Source organism: Lycium barbarum, chromosome 9 (genome assembly GCF_019175385.1).
Source record: "Lycium barbarum isolate Lr01 chromosome 9, ASM1917538v2, whole genome shotgun sequence".
Classification (NCBI taxonomy): Eukaryota; Viridiplantae; Streptophyta; class Magnoliopsida; order Solanales; family Solanaceae; genus Lycium; species Lycium barbarum.
The window spans coordinates 121,276,330-121,293,164 of NC_083345.1; the positions used below are offsets into that span (position 1 = coordinate 121,276,330).

Consider the following 16,835-nt stretch of genomic DNA (forward strand, 5'->3'; position numbering starts at 1 on the left):
AAGAAAAGAGACAGTAAAATAGCAAGATGAACAGATAACCAAAGAAAGCAACAAATCTTGAAGGATAGTTTCTTGAGTGACAAATCGGATTAGGGATGATCGATCTCCACATACAACAGAGATATGTACAGAAACACACGGTCAGAGTCCCACGAAACGTATGAAGATCCGTTTCGTCCGAAGAAAGCAAGTCCCAACCACTTAAGTTCTAGCAGTGGAAGAGTACCGTAAAGTTACTTCTAAAACCCAACTTCATACCTTACAAAACCTGGACATAAGCAACAAAATTTTCCCAAAGCACTGCTTAGGATCTTCTCACTTGGTTGAACTGAAAACAATAGGTTAAGAGCCATAAAAGTCATTCATCCGATATCTGCAATAGCATGCATTGCATCAGTTGGTTAGTGCACGAAAATAAACAAGAAGCATGAAGTACACCAAGCCATTCATACCCTTATCGCTAGCTAATCATCTGTACTTGCCCTGGACTTTAACGGAGCTCCAGCATAGATTCAGTGGATTCCACGTGCCAAAAACTTTGAGCAAAAGGTGCAGGTCTACCCTTGTACTTTTGACAATAAAATTTTCCTCCATTATACTTCAGGAGATCAAGAGCAAATACGAGACGATTGCTAACAACAAGGGTATGACTGGCCTAAAAATATAGGAGGGTAGATTTAAGATGTTTTGTATAGTAGAGTATATTTTACCCTTTTCTCAGAAAAAGATTACAAGAAAAATTAAAGGGGCAAAGAAGGAATGCAAAAACACTCACAATATCATCGGTCCTTCCAATGTTGTACATAATGAGATTACAACAAGGCTGCTAACAATTGATAATATTCTACGATATACTTGACCTAACCTATTGTCAACAATTTCAGCTCTTCTTATTTCTAGCTTCTGCTTTCCAATTTCTCCTGCTCGGAATAGATTTGGGTGTTCCATTATTTATCAATGCAGTCACAGGTGAAGAAATTACATTACTCAATGCCACATCCGACCGTTCAACTCCACCAGTCGAAGCTAAATCTGGCAAAACCGTACTATTAGTACTAACTTCTTTCTGCCTCACTGCATGGGCCTTCCGGGCATCCCTTTTCCATTTCCGCCCAGAGTAAACACGGGTGGTGACAGAGTCGCGGGGACCGCTGCGCACCGGCTTCACACATTCTCCGGAAGCAACATCCACTGGCATTGCATATGCCCGTGGAGCGACGTTCACTGACATTGAAGAGTCAAGAGGAGCAATATTTACTAGAACCGAAGAGTCCAAAGGAGCAACATTTACTGGAACCGAAGAGTCGAGCGGAGCAGCATTCACGGGCAGTTTACTATCCTGAGAAGCAGCAATCACGGGCACATCGACGGGAAGTAAAGCTAGTTGGTTTGTCTCCGAGACCTTCATTGTATCAGCTTTAAGACGTTTCCTTTCTCTATATCTCCGTTGACGCTCCCGGTTTTTTAGCCTCTTAGCCAAAATGTCAGCATCGATTGAGGTTTTCTGCCCATTACCCTGAGGTTTCTTCACAGGAGCATCCATACTTGAAGTTCAATTATCGATTCAAACTACTAATAGTTGCTTATTCCAAGGAACAACTTCATGGAACATATATATTATGTCTTAAACATCAGCTCAGAGAGTGAATCAAACGAACAAAAACCTTAATTTCACCCTTTACGAGTACAACAAGGTTCAAACACCCTTACAACTTACGATCTACAAGAATACACATCAAGTAGGACCAAATATTAGTATGAAACATTCCTTTCGGTCATCTAGGCATTTCATCAAAACCCTAGCACGCATAAAACTCTACAAACTTCATGAATAGTGACACCATAGAGTAAGACACCTTTGGCTCATATTTTCCACAAGCGTAAAGCAACTAAAGCACCTTAGTTGTTGATGATTAGCATAACACAACAGAAGCTCCCAGAAAACCTGTATATCCCCTCAGAAGAGTACACTTGGATATACTCGAATGAAAATTATCAATTCCGCAGGCACACCTCCATATAGATTAAGCCATTCATCTTCCAAAACATATTGAAAAGATGGCTAAAGAGAACTATTCCCCCTTAAAAACACCAATTGGCAATACAGAGAACTAAAAAACATCAGCTTGACAGGCAGACTTCAGATGCGTCCTGTACAAAAAAAAATCAACCATCACATGCTAACCAAAATTATCTTGCAAGCCAGAATACTGATAATAATTAAATGTTAACACGTTGAATTAGACATAGAAGCTAAATTACGAAAACAGCCAAATGACAATGATTTGAAAATCCAAATTCACCACCGAAAAATACACAGTTGCCTATCATAGTTAAAAATAAGATTCAAGATTTCCCATTTTATAGAAGTTGCTGCTTCCCGAATGCCAATTTTACATCAATTGCATTTTCTTTCAAGATCCTCAAGCACATGTTGTACCTCCCTATATTGGTATAATGTTAAACATTATTTCTCTAATGACGAGTCAAAGTTCATAAATTGTCATTTAGAGGTGATCATGCAAATTGCTGCCATATTTTCTTCATTTTCTTGGAAGACCAAATCAAATAATAGGTGACGAAAAAGCTTTATCTCTAATGCTCAAGAATTGGGCAGATATTACACCAACAAACTAATGAGGACTTGAGCTATTTAGAATAAACAGAACGCTACTAAGAATGCATGTTTCATCTCAGATTGAAATTTAAAGAAGTACTCATTCTTAAAATTTCCTTCATTACCCCTAAATATTGTTCTTTAAGTCCTAGATATTGTATTCAAGAACGAAACAAAAAACAAATCATAACAATACTCCCAACTTATGACACATAATTTTTTTTTCAATGGTATCCGGGCTATAGCTTGCGCGCACCTCGACTAATTCCAGGGGATACCTGCCACCTCCCACCAGCAACAGATACCAGGTAATGTTGTTCACTAAGGCTAGATAGATGGGAAGAAATCACCTAGTGTTAATTGTCTCTGCTGGGATTTTAACCTGAGACCTCAAGGTTCTGAACCCACTTCATTGACAACTAGACCACACCCTTGGGTACTCCCACTTATGACATTTTTTTTTGAGAATGAGCAACTTATGACTATATGTAGGCATGTTTTTCCCTTTACAACCATTTCAAGCAAATATCAGAATGTGTCAGATATGGAAGCAAAACTTTTATCAAGGTTTTTGACAAAATGTTCAAACACACATTGCATATACTCGTTTACTCTAAAGACTGGATAAGATATGACAAGCTTCACAACAAATTTATTGGTTGAGTATACCTTTAGGATTTCTTTTACTTTAATGAAGTGGCCATGGCATCATTTTCTTATCATCACAGGGAAAGCAATTCTCAGACAACCTTTCCCTGTTGCTTTTGTAGCATTTTGAGAAGCCAAAGCCAATTGATCTTTAGTGTAGACTAGGGCTGGGGAAATGGCTTAAAAAAAAAAAAGTAACCATCCAATCCAACCCATTAAATATGGGTTGGATAACTGACTTTTTTAAAATGGATCAAATATGAATATTAACCATATTATCTACTAAAAATGGATATCCATATTGTCTACTTGTTATTTTTTCTGAGTTCTTGCTGGGAGTTTAAGCTTATTTTGGCTTTTAGATTGTGTCCACATCTAACTATTTCTGAAACCATGGATGATATGGATATCTATATTATCCGTCGGTTAACCCATTTTATTCGTGTTGAATACGGGAGGGTCGGATATTTTACCCGTTTTCGACCTGCCCATATCCGACCCGCTTGTTTGCCACTCCTCGTGTAGACTGTCACGTTAGGAACATTTTGTAACCGGGTTTTCTGATCTAAGATGAGAAAGGAAAGTCGAACACGTTTTGAACCAGAAACTTAAACCAAAGTAACTCTCACAGTATTGGCTCTTGTATGCTTGTAAACCATGCAAAAAAAACAACCTATCTTGTATGCTTGTAAACCATGCAAAAAAAACAACCTATGTAATGTATAACTCAAACTGAAACTTCAGGGAAACTCATAAATATATCTAAGCTCAAGGATACAGATCCTACAAGAAGGAACACCATAGATCCTACAGGAACACCATAGATCCTACAAGAAGGAACACCATACTTTCTTCTTCCACTATTTTCACATCATTATGTTTTCTATCTAGCAGAAATTAATTCTTATAATAAAAAGACATTCTAAAGCCATTGCCATGGCGGAACTTTAGATTTTTCACAACATTTCTTAGTTAACAAGACTAAACAAATTTATAGCTTGTTTGGCCAAGCTTTTGGGAAGCCAAAGGTGCTTTTTCTTTTTCTTTTTCAAAAAGTGTTTATTTTAGAAAGTTGAGGTGCTCGGCCAAGCTTTTAAGGAAAAAATAAGTGCGTTTGAGTAGCAACAGAAGTTGTTTTTGAGCCTGTTTGGATGGGCTTAGCTAAAAAAAATAAGTTGGGGTAGTCTAACTTATTTTTTTTGGCTTATAAGCTGTTTTCAGCTTATAAGTTGCTTTAGATAAGCTAAGTCAAATGGGCCCAATTATTTTTTTGAGCTTATTTTAAGCACAAAATGACTTTAAGCTGACCAGCCAAACACTCAAAAAAGCTGAAAACAGCTTATAAGCAACTTATAAGCCAATCCAAACGGGCTCTTTATCCATAAGCACTTTTGGGATATTGTCCAAGCACAAAGTACTATCTAATACTGAAAAAAGTGTTTCTCAAACTAATTAGCTAAACACAAATTGCTACAGTTCAAAAGTACTTTCCCGAAAGCAATTTTCTAAATAAGTAGATTTTGAAAGTCTGGCCAAGTAGGCTATTAGTAGATTTGAAATCTAATATGGGGGATGAGGATTAAACGCAGCTAACAACACCTAACAAAGACCAACCCCTATGATACCAAAGATATTCTATGACCTCACAAGTCAAACATGATAGTCACTAATAAACTCGATCTACATAATACAAAAAAAAAAAAAAAAAAAACATTTTCTGCAGCTACTTAATCTTAACGGCAAATATCCTAGATGAAAGCACATCAGAGCAACTGTGCAATTAAAACAGCATTGAAGAAGGAAAGCATGCAGCGGACTAGATAACAAGAGAAACTGGAAGAGAAGAAATTTGTACAGCACATCAAGGACCTAGATTTGTTTACACTTAAAGTAGGTAATAAAAAAGTGATTCAAATTATTGCTGCTTGACAGATTGATGCTAACTTCTCCATTAAAGGTTCTTCAAAAAGCATTATGTCAATGCAAAGACGTACATCCATATGGTATCCATTTAGTTGTTGCTCCACAAATTCACACCATAATATGGTCCGACGAGCAACTGCTATTCTACATGAAAGTGCTCATCCAGAGACATAACTGCAGCTAAAGAAAGTGTCATTTTTTTACTCAAGATACATTGATATTTCAGCATAACATTCTAAATGATAGGCTTCAAAATGGAGTCAAATACGATTTGAAGTGACTTGAGACAGAGATGGTCAGAAGTTTTGCCTAAAATCGGCTAAAGGAAAAGAGTAGTGTCCGAAGCTAAAGAGCCCCTATTATTAAGAGTCATTCGTCTCCTCCCACAAGCCATCTCCACTTTAGCAGAAAGTCATTTCCCCTCTTCAACATAGTAATTGAAAGTGGCACTCCTACCCAAAGAGAAAACTCCAACACTGGTCTCACCTTTCATACTCCCGGAACCACACTTTTGGAAAGCAATCCTCCTCCTAATTTTATCACTGGTGATGGACCTGGTATATTAACTCTCTTTACCTCACCTTACCTTTTTTTCTCCTATTTTGGATGTTATTTAATTCATGTAGTTTAATTTTTCAGCTGACCCATTTGTCCATCAAGCACTAGCTATTAGGCTATTGAATTTGAAGGCTAGGGCTATAGAGCTCTTAGAAAAATTTAAAGCCTTGGAGAAAAGAGCCGAAGAGCTTTCAAATTCGGTGTACAACAACTCGAACACATTTCTTGTTGTTGGACCTCTTTCTTTTTTCCAAATTCTCTAAGTACCTCAGCTTCATAAACCAAATTGTCGTGAGCTGTCAGTAGAGCATCGCTCATCCTGTTTAGGATAACAAATTTTATCTTTGCTAACATTATTGTACGACAAAAGTTGATAAAAAAAAAAGTAAGACATAGACATTTTGAAGAATTTCATACTAAATCGCATGTTAAGAGTTTTCAGTTGGAACAATGAAAAAGCTCCAACGACAAGAAATATTTTCGAGTGGTTCTACAACGAAATTGAAAGCTCTTCGGCTCTTTTCTCCTAGGCTATAAATTTTTTCAAGAGCTCTATAGCCCTGGTCTCCAAGTTCAATAGCCTTAAATAGCAAGTGCTCGATGGACAAATGGGTCAGATGCAAAAATAAACTAAATGAATTAAGAGGGTGTTTGCATTGGCTTATTAAAAATAGCTTATGAGCTAAAGCTAAAAGTCATAAGTTGGGAATACCCAACTTTTGACTTTTAGCTTATTTTTGTACCTTTTTTTGCCTAAAAGTAAGTGCTTAAAAGCACTTTCTATCTTTGTCAAAATGTAAGAAAAAGAGCTTAAAAGCCAAAAAGCACTTAAATCAGTGTTTTGGACGGCGCGCGGCGACAAAAGGCGACAAGGGCCTGCCTCGCCTTAAGGCGCGGCGCTCGCCTTTTTGAAGTGCGGCACCAATAAATACCAAAAAATTAAAATATTTAATTGCATATGTAAATAATCAAAATCTCACTAGCAATAACATATTAGCAAATATTTCAATTCAAAAATTAAAAGTAGATAGTAGATACTAAAAGTTTAGAACTTGAATGAGTCAATGACTCAATAATTCATAAGTGACAAGACAAGCAACACTAAAATTAAAGCAATAGTGCAATACTAACTCCGCCATTGAAAGTGCCTCGACAAAAGATACATGTGACTGAATCTTTTGTTGGGCCTTTGGTACCATAATTCCAACCTATGTCTTTTTTGCTAGCGTCCGACGATTCCATTGAATTTGAACCTACTGTTTATAACTGTATAACAAAATTTAAACAATTATTGAACAGAAAAAATAGGAGCAAAACAACCACTGCCTCACTAAACAGAGAAAAAAAAAACAGAGGAGAAAAAAACAGAGCAGAAAAAAACAGAGGGTAAAAAAACAGAGGAGAAAAAACAGAAAAAGAAAAAGAGAATAGAAGAAGGAAAAAAAAAAAGCAGAGGTGGCCGGAAATAGGGCAGTTGTCGCCGGAAAAAAAAGAAGAAGAACAGAAGAAGCAGAAGTCGAAAATACAGGAGGAAGAAAGAAGAAGAACTGAAGAAAAAGAAGAAGGAGAAAGAGACGTACCTGAAACCTTGAAGGAGAAGAGAGGAGGAGGCAAAAAAAAAAACCCTAGCTGCTATTTTTATTTAAGTCCTCCACTTCTTTTAATTGCTTTTTTTTTTAAAAAGGTCTGCTCGCCTCGCCATAACTGGGCGCCTCGCCTTGGCGCCATTAGCGCCTTGCTCGCCTTTGGCGCGCCTTTTGAAGGGCTGCTCGCCACAGCCATAAAAGGCGCTGCAGCCTTGCCTAGCCACACCTCTCGCCAAAGGCGAGATGGCGCTCGCCTTTAACAACACTGACTTAAATAAGTCAATCCATACACCCTCTAAATAACATCAAAAATGGGAGGACAAATGGTAAGGTAAAGAGAGATAATATATCAGGTCCACCACCACCAGTGATGAAATCAGGAGGAGAATTGCTTTCTCGACTTAATTAAGGCAATGGAAGTATGGTTCCAAGAGTATGAAAAGCAAGACCAGTGTTAGAGCTTTCCCTTTGGGTAGGAGTACCACTTTCAATGTCCATATTGAAGAGGGGAAATGGCTTATGGCTTGTAAAATGAGAGAAAGACGAATGACCCTCGATATAGGGACTCTTTAGCTTCGGGCGTTACTTTTGTTATTGTCTTATTATTGTTTTGATTTAAATCTTCTTATTATATTGTTTTATTTGTTTGTTCAAGTTTTATCTCAACCATTTATTCTTTTAATAATCCAATGGCTAAGGTTTAGTCGGACATTAAAACAAACTTGTAACCTTAATTTTCACACACCTCAAAATCTCCTCTCTACCAGTGGAGCGCCTCTCCCATCCTCAAACTATTTTCCTACGGATTTCAGTCTTTTCAGTCATTGGCAGAAATCACCCATTCTATTTTGATGCAAATTTTGTCTGTCTCCCCCGCTATCTTAGGGTGTTCTCATTTCATATTGAATTGCAAGTCAAAGCTTCAAAGACCAGAGGTCTCCCTATTTCAGGTAATGTTTGAAGCAAATCTCAACAAGTTCAAAGCAAATCTAGAGATATTTTCACCGGATATTTCCAAAACTAGCTTTTTCCTTTAGCTGTATTTAGGCAAAACTTATGCTCCTCTCTTCTTTCTTCTGACTTATCTCTGCCGCGAGTCACTTCAAATCATATTTGACTCCATTTTGAAGCCTAACGTTTAGAATGTTCGGTTGAAAATCCCTTTTTCTTTAACAAAAACTAGTTACTCATTCTGTATCCTCATTTCAGCTATGTTGTTTGGACTCTTCAAAAACAATGTCACACCCGTGTCGGATCCTCCAAAATAAAATGCACTACTTTTGGAGGATCCGACACGCACCCGGTGGCATTTTTGAAGAGTCCAAGCAACATAGCATTTCAGTAATTAGGTCAATTTTTATTAAGTAAATTGTACTGGCTTATACTCTTATAAATTTGCACAAGTTACTCCAATTTTGATACTTGACAGCAAGGTGATAGGAACAAACAACTTATATAATTACACATTCTCTATTCATGTAGTCCACCAATTTTTGGATATGTATGGTGCTGAGATGAGCTACCATATCAGAAGCATTATATGCATATGTTGTTAATTCTTTCAGTTTATAATCACAATAAGACTCATCATAAGAGTTTCTGTTTGCTTTACATCATAAAATCACTATCCAATTGCACAGACATTAAAGAGTTTGATCAACTTACACAAATCTCGAGTCAATAAAGTTTGCGAATAGGGAGAAAAATCATGTCAAAGCATAAACAGGATTGAGTAAATGATTGTAATTCTAAGAAACAGAATTAGTGAGCAAATAATGGAATTTGTCGAGGTACTTAAAATATGCAGCAGAAACCCAAAAGAGCAAGTATATCGCAAGAAATAGGAAATACAAGATGTAAAACATTAAGTACAAACTACTCTAACACACCACTACCTCTCATTGTTCTAAGTTCCATTAAGACCCTTGATTAGAATCCTGAAGCATTTTCAATGAAGAACCAAAACTCCTAAATTTCATAAGTTTGTGAAAAAGAACAATCTTTTTTCACATTTATAGCATCTATGACCTAAATAACTAAGGAAACACAGCTCATTATTAAGGTAAGTGGAAGATTGCAACTTTCCATTTGGAGAAAAAAAAAAAAAAATCCATCTTTGACCTTTTTCTCACTTTTTTTTTTTCCATTTATGGGGTGAATAGGTGCAAATTTAATAAAATAAAAGAGATAATAATTGTAATTCTAAAACATTAAACTGGTGAGTAAATAATGGAATTTGTAGAAGTACTTAAAATATGCAGCAGCAACACAAAAAAGCAAGCATATCACACCAAATGGGAAATACGAGGTACAAGCTATAAAAGCATAAAGTACAAACTACTCTTAACATACCACTACCTCCCATTGTTCTAAGTTCCATTAAGAACCTTAATTATAATCCTAAAAAGATATCTAATCAAGACCCAATTCTCCCAAAATTTCACGGTTTTTTAAAAAAAAGAACACTCTTTTTTCACATGCATAGCATCTACCACCTAAATAACTAAACAAACTCAGCTCAGAATTAAGGTAAGTGAAATATTGCAACTTTCAAGTGAAAGAAAAGAACAAAAAAATTCCATCTTTACCCTTTTCTCTCACATTTTTTTCCACTTACAGGGGCAACAAATATAAAATGGCCATAAAAACAAGATTGAGTTAATGATTCAAAATCTAAAAAAAAAACTGAGCAAATAATGGAATTTGTAGAAGTTCTTAAAGCATGAAACAGCAACCAAAATAGCAAGTATATCCTAAATACAAGGTACAAGCTGTAAAACATAAAGTACAAACTACATTCACATACCACTACCTCCCATTGTTCTAAGGTCCATTAAGACCCTTGATTAGAATCCTAAACCGCTTTTTTAATCAAGAACCAATACTCCCAAAAAGAGTGTTCTTTTTTCACATGCATTTTAAATAACTAAAAACAAAAACAAAAACAAAAAAACTCAGCTCAGAGTTAAGGTAAGTGAAAGATGGCAACTTCCCAGTGAAAAAAAGAACAAAAAGATTCCATATTTACCCTTTTCCTCACTTTTTTTTTCTATTAATGGAGTGAATAGGTGCATGTTTAATAAGAAAGATTGAGCTAGTGATTTTATTTTTTTTTGTGATAAGGTAATATAAGATTGAGCTAATGATTCTAATTCTTATAAAATTAAACTGATGAACAAAATAATGGAATTTGTACATGCAGCAGTAAACCAAACAAGAATGTACATCACAGGAAATGGGAAATACAAGGTACAAGTTGTAAAACAGAAAGTACAAACAACTCTAGCATGCCACTACCTTCCACTTCCAGTCTTCTCTTGTTTTGTTTTAATAAGTTACATAAAGACCCTTGATTTTTTTTAATTCTTTTTAAGACCCATGATTTGAATCATAAATACTCCTAAATTTCATAAATGTAAATAACTAAATAAGCTCAGTTAAGAATTAAGTAAGTGAAAGATTGCAACTTTCCAATGCAAAATAAAAAATAAAAATAAAAAAGAAAGGAAAAAGATTGCATCTTTAACCCATTTTAGCACTTTTTTTTTCCATTTATGAATCAGAGAAAGAATTCAATAAACAAGAGAATGATACTTAGGAAAAAATAAATTAAAGGGTAAACAGAAAAAGTACCTGAATGTGGTTAGTTTTGTAATGAAAGAGAGAAAGATCTGAAAACCCTAGACAGACCTGTAAGAAGAGAGCAACAATGGTGTTTTGTTGTGCCAGGTATTCTTGTCTTTTGAGTTATTTTAAGGTGAAGTGAGTATTTTATATATATATAATTAAATGATGGTTTATGAACAGTTGGGGTGGTGGCGCAGTTGGCTAGCGCGTAGGTCTCATAGCTTCAGAGTTATCCTGAGGTCGAGAGTTCGAGCCTCTCTCACCCCATAGACTTTTTTTTTTTTCCTTCTCTTTTTGTTCTCGCTTGCAGTGGCGGATCTAGGATATTCTCTGAGGGGGGTCAAAAAATACAAATGTAGTAACCGAGGCTTGAACTTGGGTTTCCTTCTCTTTTTGTTCTCGCTTGCAGTGGCGGATCTAGGATATTCTCTGAGGGGGGTCGAGTCTCTCTCACCCCATAGCCTTTTTTTTTCCTCGCTTGCAGTGGCGGATCTAGGATATTCTCTGAGGGGGGTCAAAAAATACAAATGTAGTAACCGAGGCTTGAACTTGGGTTTCCTTCTCTTTTTGTTCTCGCTTGCAGTGGCGGATCTAGGATATTCTCTGAGGGGGGTCGAGTCTCTCTCACCCCATAGCCTTTTTTTTTCCTTCTCTTTTTGTTCTCGCTTGCAGTGGCGGATCTAGGATATTCTTTGAGGGGGGTCGAAAAATACAAATGTAGTACCCGAGGCTTGAACTTGGAATCTCAAGGTGAATTTTGATACCCTAAACCACTGAACCAACCCCTGCTCTTGTGTTCAGAGTGTTCAAAATCTATATATGTACATAAAATATATAAAAATACCTTATATATATATATATACAGTATAATTTTTTGCCGAGGGTGTTCGGGCGAACACCCTAATTGGGCTGTAGATCCACCCCTGCTCGCTTGGTTTCTAAGATCTTCTTGAGGGCCTGACTAATTCAAATTCGCAAATGACCAAAACTTGGATGGGATTGATTCTAAGACTTGCGCTATTCATTAGGATTTGATCGATAAAACCATAAAGGATATATGATCAAGGGCAGGCTCACAGTATGATGTGGTTTCACGTAACTTAGAGATTTTGATATATGTAGTAAGAAAATGACCGAAAGTTGAACATGAGTGATTCCAAGTGCAGCTCGGTGCACTAAGCTCCCGCTATATGCGGGGTCGGAAGAAGGGTCCAACCACAAGGGTCTATTGTACGCAGCCTCACCCTGCATTTCTTCTAGAGTCTATTTCCCCGGCTTGAACCAATAAACTAATAAGACTATAAAGGAGATATGATCGGGGGGGGGGGGGGGGGGGATTCACATCAGGATGTGTGGGTTTTACATGACCCAGTAAATCTTGTCTAGACCCTATATATGTAGTAAGAGACATTAAATATTTTATCATGGATCTAGTTATTATTATATATTAATTTGAGACCATTTAATTTTAAGAACCCATAAACTTCAAATTCTGAAATCTGCTTTTGAGTAAGATAATTTGTCTTATTCAACATTTTTCTTCTTGTCATCAACATTTAAATTACTGATAAATTATTAAAAAGTTTGTTTGAAGAGTATTTCAAGATAAATCATTATTTTTACTGAGATTTTTCAGTGAAATTTATGTTCATATAATTTCAACTTCAAAAATACTCTTTATCAACACTAATTTTAAAATACTTATTAATCAATTTCAACCAAACATTGTCAAAATGCCTACTTAATTGATGATCATGTTTAGATTGGTTAAACTTCTCGTGATGTCCCATGAAGTAATTAACTTGATAGTATATCTTAATTTTTTGCTCAATCTAGTCTCTTTTTAGAGTTTGTTGTGTGCAAAAGTCGAACGACATTGATGTCCCATCTCATAAGAGACAATTCTAATCATGTGTTTGTGGAATGATTTGACTTATTTGATTACAAATTTGACATATGTAAATATCTACTTTGTATATATAATGTACTTCGATATTAGAAAGGTATGTATCTTATAATGTATTTAATTATTTCTCTAGTTTGAGAGATCTTTTTAAGGACTAGTTTTCATGAATGTATGTTAGGCAAAGCTTGTAACTCGATTGATTTTTCAACTTATAAATACTCCTATTCAATTTTTTGAAGAAAAGATTCTATGTACTTGGAGGTCGTTAGGTACACGGGATAAGGCGGGATATCCCAATATTAAGTTTGGGAATAATTTTGTACTATGTTTGGTAGAAAGTATAAATTTATACCTTCTACCAAATAAGATATAAAATGAAGTACAAACTTAGTGATGTGATATCCACCTTATCCCATTGACATTGGGATTATTTTATCCCACATACTAGAGGGATAAATTAGTCCCAGGATAAAAAATTCTGGGATCCCAATCCCGGAATAATTTAGTTTGCCTACCAAACGATGATATGTTTGGTTTTCAGAAAATGTTTTCCTTACTTGGTAAGGAATGTCATTTTCCTGAAATAGGAGAAAATGAGTTCATAAGAAAAATACAGTTTTCGAAATATTCATGCCAACCAAACATAATCACATATTTATACCATCAACACATCATTTAAATCCCCAAAGATATGAATTTCCTTACTATTCACTTATTGCATAAGTATTCATTTGACATAATGTCATCCGCTGAACATCGACAAGGTTGAATCTAATGAAAGAGATACGATTTATCTAACTCAATAACTTTAGCTTTATAAAAGTGCATAAGTGCTACTAGTATCAAAAGGTTAGACAAACAAAAGAAGCAGCTAACAATTTAATTAGTAGTATACTATTTAATTAGCAACCTAAGACCCTGAGATGTGGCCAACTTTCTTTTAAGCTTTTCTTCTTCCCATTTTTACTTGTTTTTCCAACATCCTTGGTACTTTTGCTTCTCCCAAAATGCAACTGTTTCTTCTTCATGAAAGATGATTGCTCCAAATCTTGTGACACCATATTAGATTTGTTCTGCAAAATAAGAAACCACTATAAGTAATTAAGCGTCGTTGTAGTCAATTGGCGTAAACAACAGTAAAATAAAAGAAAAAAACATTTCTTATTCTTTCAAAGAGAAAAGGTCTAAATATATCTCTAACATTTGTAACTAATTTATCTTACGTTTGTTCTTAATTTGTAGTTTTGTACCTATCGATTCATGAGCTTTCGACGTTATCTTTTGTCTCAAATATAAGACAAATCGAATACTTCAAGTTCAAGGATATATTTCAATCTATTCCCTTTTCTGAAAGAGTATACTCTTATTATCAATTGCAGGGTGAATACACCTTATCTCAATTAAGGTTGACTATACCTTGCCCCAAGCGGAAGGTTATCGCTTCGTCGAAATTTTTTACTAGCTATACGTACGTAGATAATAAACAAGACGAAATATTGTGCATAATAAATATAAAAAATGATACCGCTTATTGTTATACTAATTTATTTATTTATTATTCATTTTTTTCAAATGTTGACATTACTTATAAAAATCTTGAATACACCACTAATCAGTTACTTGTCATTTTAGCTCTTTGATCTTCATCACATGATCTAATTAATTTTGACTTTTTAAGGTCAAACAAACTCCATGACAAGAATTATATATTCCACTTTGTCATATAGTAAAATAAAAAAGACTTCGAGAAAATATTACCTCTAAGGCCTCGCACTTGTTGACAAAGAGTTGAGATTGTGATTTGCCGGAAGGTTTTGAGTAATCAAAAATTGGATAAGAAGAAGCTGTTAGTCTCTTGGCATCATTAGTAGTTCTTGATTTTTCTGCAAATGGAGTCTGTATATTTGAAGAACTGCATGATGTTCTGGCAGCTTCAATTTCCAGGCACAACTGCATTGTTATTTGTTATTAATAAATAGTCATCAAAACAACTTAAGATGTTTACTATTTTAAAACATATTGTGTCAACTTAAACTATACTATAGTTCGGTAGAATTAACTTATTCACTGATAATATATAAAATTATTACAAGTTTAATTTATTATTTAACAGATAACATGTCTTATTTTATAAGTTAATTTACTAAGAGTTCGTTTAGTTGCATACTAATATGGTATGCTTTCGGCATAAAACTCCACATTAGCAAAGCAATTCCTGATTACCTTTTGAAACTCGCACGAAATTTGAAATTATATAATATATTTTTTGGGTTGGCATTTTTGTTCCTGCATAACTAATACCTATGAAAGTTGTGCATAAATGTATGTATTATTTTATGTTATATAGATAGTCGAATACGAATGTGGAATTAATAATACATGAGTTAAAACAACTAAATTGACAAAAATAATTAACCCTCGTGTGTATAAAACACATTTTTTTTCTTCTAAAAGTGCACAAAATATATTTCTTAATCTCTACATTACAATACATGCATATGAATCCTTGCAGTATTAATTCCTTGTATTACTAATTCCCACATCACAATTTTTGCATTATTGATTCTTATATTACAATCTCTACATTAATCCTTACATTACAATCTATATACATAACTTGTCTCTAAACCAAAATTTCACTATTTATGAAACGGTTAATACTTAATCATCATTAGATGATTTAATAGCGTAAAAATGACTTTACACTATAAGTGTATAGGACTTAAGTTCAATACCAATAAAATATTTAACGATGAGTCTAAGTTATATGTACTAAAGGTGAAAAAAATCATCGCATAATAAGGACATCTTATTATAAACAGGTAAATCTTAAAGATATATACAAATCAATTGATAAACTGATAAAATAGTAACTAACTTACCGTCACAAAGTGAATTTTTGGATGATTATTATATTACATAATTGGAGAAAATATTTTACCTGAAGAAGTCGAGTTTCGAGAGAATTAATTCGTTCCAAGAGTGAACTTTTGGATGAAGCCTCTTGAATTGCCACTTTCATTGGCACAAATTTCCCTTCTCCTCTGCAGCATATTGATACTGATTTCTGGCTTTTAATAATTTTCCTTTTCAACTTCTCTTTTCCTTCGATACGTTTCACCTTTTACAAATGAAAAAGAGTAATTAGAAAAGTTAACAAGAATGCAAAAAGTTTGAACACAATTATTCACCATCAAGAATATTGTAGTGGATGAGCATGATCTTTTTACTTTTAACCAACCGGAGGTCTTGGGTTCAAAACCGAATCATAAAAAATATCCCTGTAGAAAGTTTAGTTCCCCCTTTAATGAGTCTTATATTGCGCGAATCGGGAGATTAAATATTAGCCAAAGAGAACTAAGAGACAGATGTTATGCATGCAAGTAAGTTTCATTAAAACATCAAATAAACAAAGTTTGGGATTTAGCATCCCTGATAACCTTGAATTAATTAGTGGTGATAGAGCTGATGTGGTATCTTGAAAATTGAGATTTGATATATGTAGAGTAAATTCCACAAGCTGCTAAAGTCGGAGTGTGATGGCAAGAATTGATCGATTCGAACTCTTGACAATTTTTTTTTTAAAAAAAAAAGACGTACATGATTATATAAACACCTCAACAAACTCATATGAACACAATTAAATACAAAACATTGGGTGAAAGAAGCATAATTCTACCAAATTAAAGATGATTAGTTTCAAGAAATGAACTTACAACAAGAGAATCTAAGGGATCCATTCTTTGGACAAGAAGCCTAGTGAGGTGAAACGATTTTTGGTTACTTATCTCTTTTTTGTTTAGTTGTGCACTTATTTATTGGGTTTGTTAAGATCTAAAACAAATCTGAATTTATAGTAGACTTTTTCCAAAACTGTTAAGATTTGTCCATAAATCTCTCCTCTTTGTTGACCAATTATTTCAGAGTTTAACTTCTTTACACACTTATAGTATAATCTTGTTATTTATGA

General features: G+C 34.6%; 2 protein-coding genes and 1 non-coding gene across 9 annotated transcripts; 1 reads left to right on the forward strand and 2 right to left on the reverse strand.

Annotated features, from left to right (window-relative positions):
- Positions 1-35: 35 nt before the first annotated feature.
- Positions 36-11,104, reverse strand: LOC132609733 (uncharacterized). Of its 7 annotated transcripts, XR_009570923.1 has the most exons (4): positions 10,966-11,104; positions 776-2,151; positions 453-655; positions 36-373 (listed from the first exon to the last, which is right to left on the reverse strand). XR_009570923.1 is itself a non-coding variant. In XM_060323867.1 (3 exons), exon 3 carries the CDS (start codon positions 1,541-1,543, stop codon positions 881-883), a length of 663 nt encoding a protein of 220 aa, XP_060179850.1. In that variant the 5' UTR covers positions 1,544-2,151; positions 5,260-5,362; positions 10,966-11,057; the 3' UTR covers positions 758-880. The 7 variants fall into 7 exon arrangements, 5 of the variants coding, with proteins under 5 accessions (XP_060179850.1, XP_060179851.1, XP_060179849.1 ...); XR_009570922.1 differs by lacking the exon at positions 453-655 and having other exon boundaries at positions 10,966-11,103; XM_060323867.1 differs by lacking the exons at positions 36-373; positions 453-655 and adding an exon at positions 5,260-5,362 and having other exon boundaries at positions 758-2,151; positions 10,966-11,057.
- A 37-nt stretch (positions 11,105-11,141) lies between these two features.
- On the forward strand, positions 11,142-11,226 carry TRNAM-CAU (transfer RNA methionine (anticodon CAU)). Its single transcript is given in 2 exon segments — positions 11,142-11,179; positions 11,191-11,226. It is a non-coding gene; the product is annotated as a tRNA-Met (tRNA).
- Positions 11,227-13,544: 2,318 nt separating this feature from the next.
- Positions 13,545-16,646, reverse strand: LOC132608697 (uncharacterized). The gene is made up of 4 exons (XM_060322439.1): positions 16,582-16,646; positions 15,807-15,986; positions 14,624-14,815; positions 13,545-13,938 (listed from the first exon to the last, which is right to left on the reverse strand). The coding sequence occupies exons 1-4, from the start codon at positions 16,603-16,605 to the stop codon at positions 13,768-13,770; spliced, it is 567 nt and encodes a 188-aa protein (XP_060178422.1). The 5' UTR covers positions 16,606-16,646; the 3' UTR covers positions 13,545-13,767.
- Between the last annotated feature and the right edge of the window lie 189 nt (positions 16,647-16,835).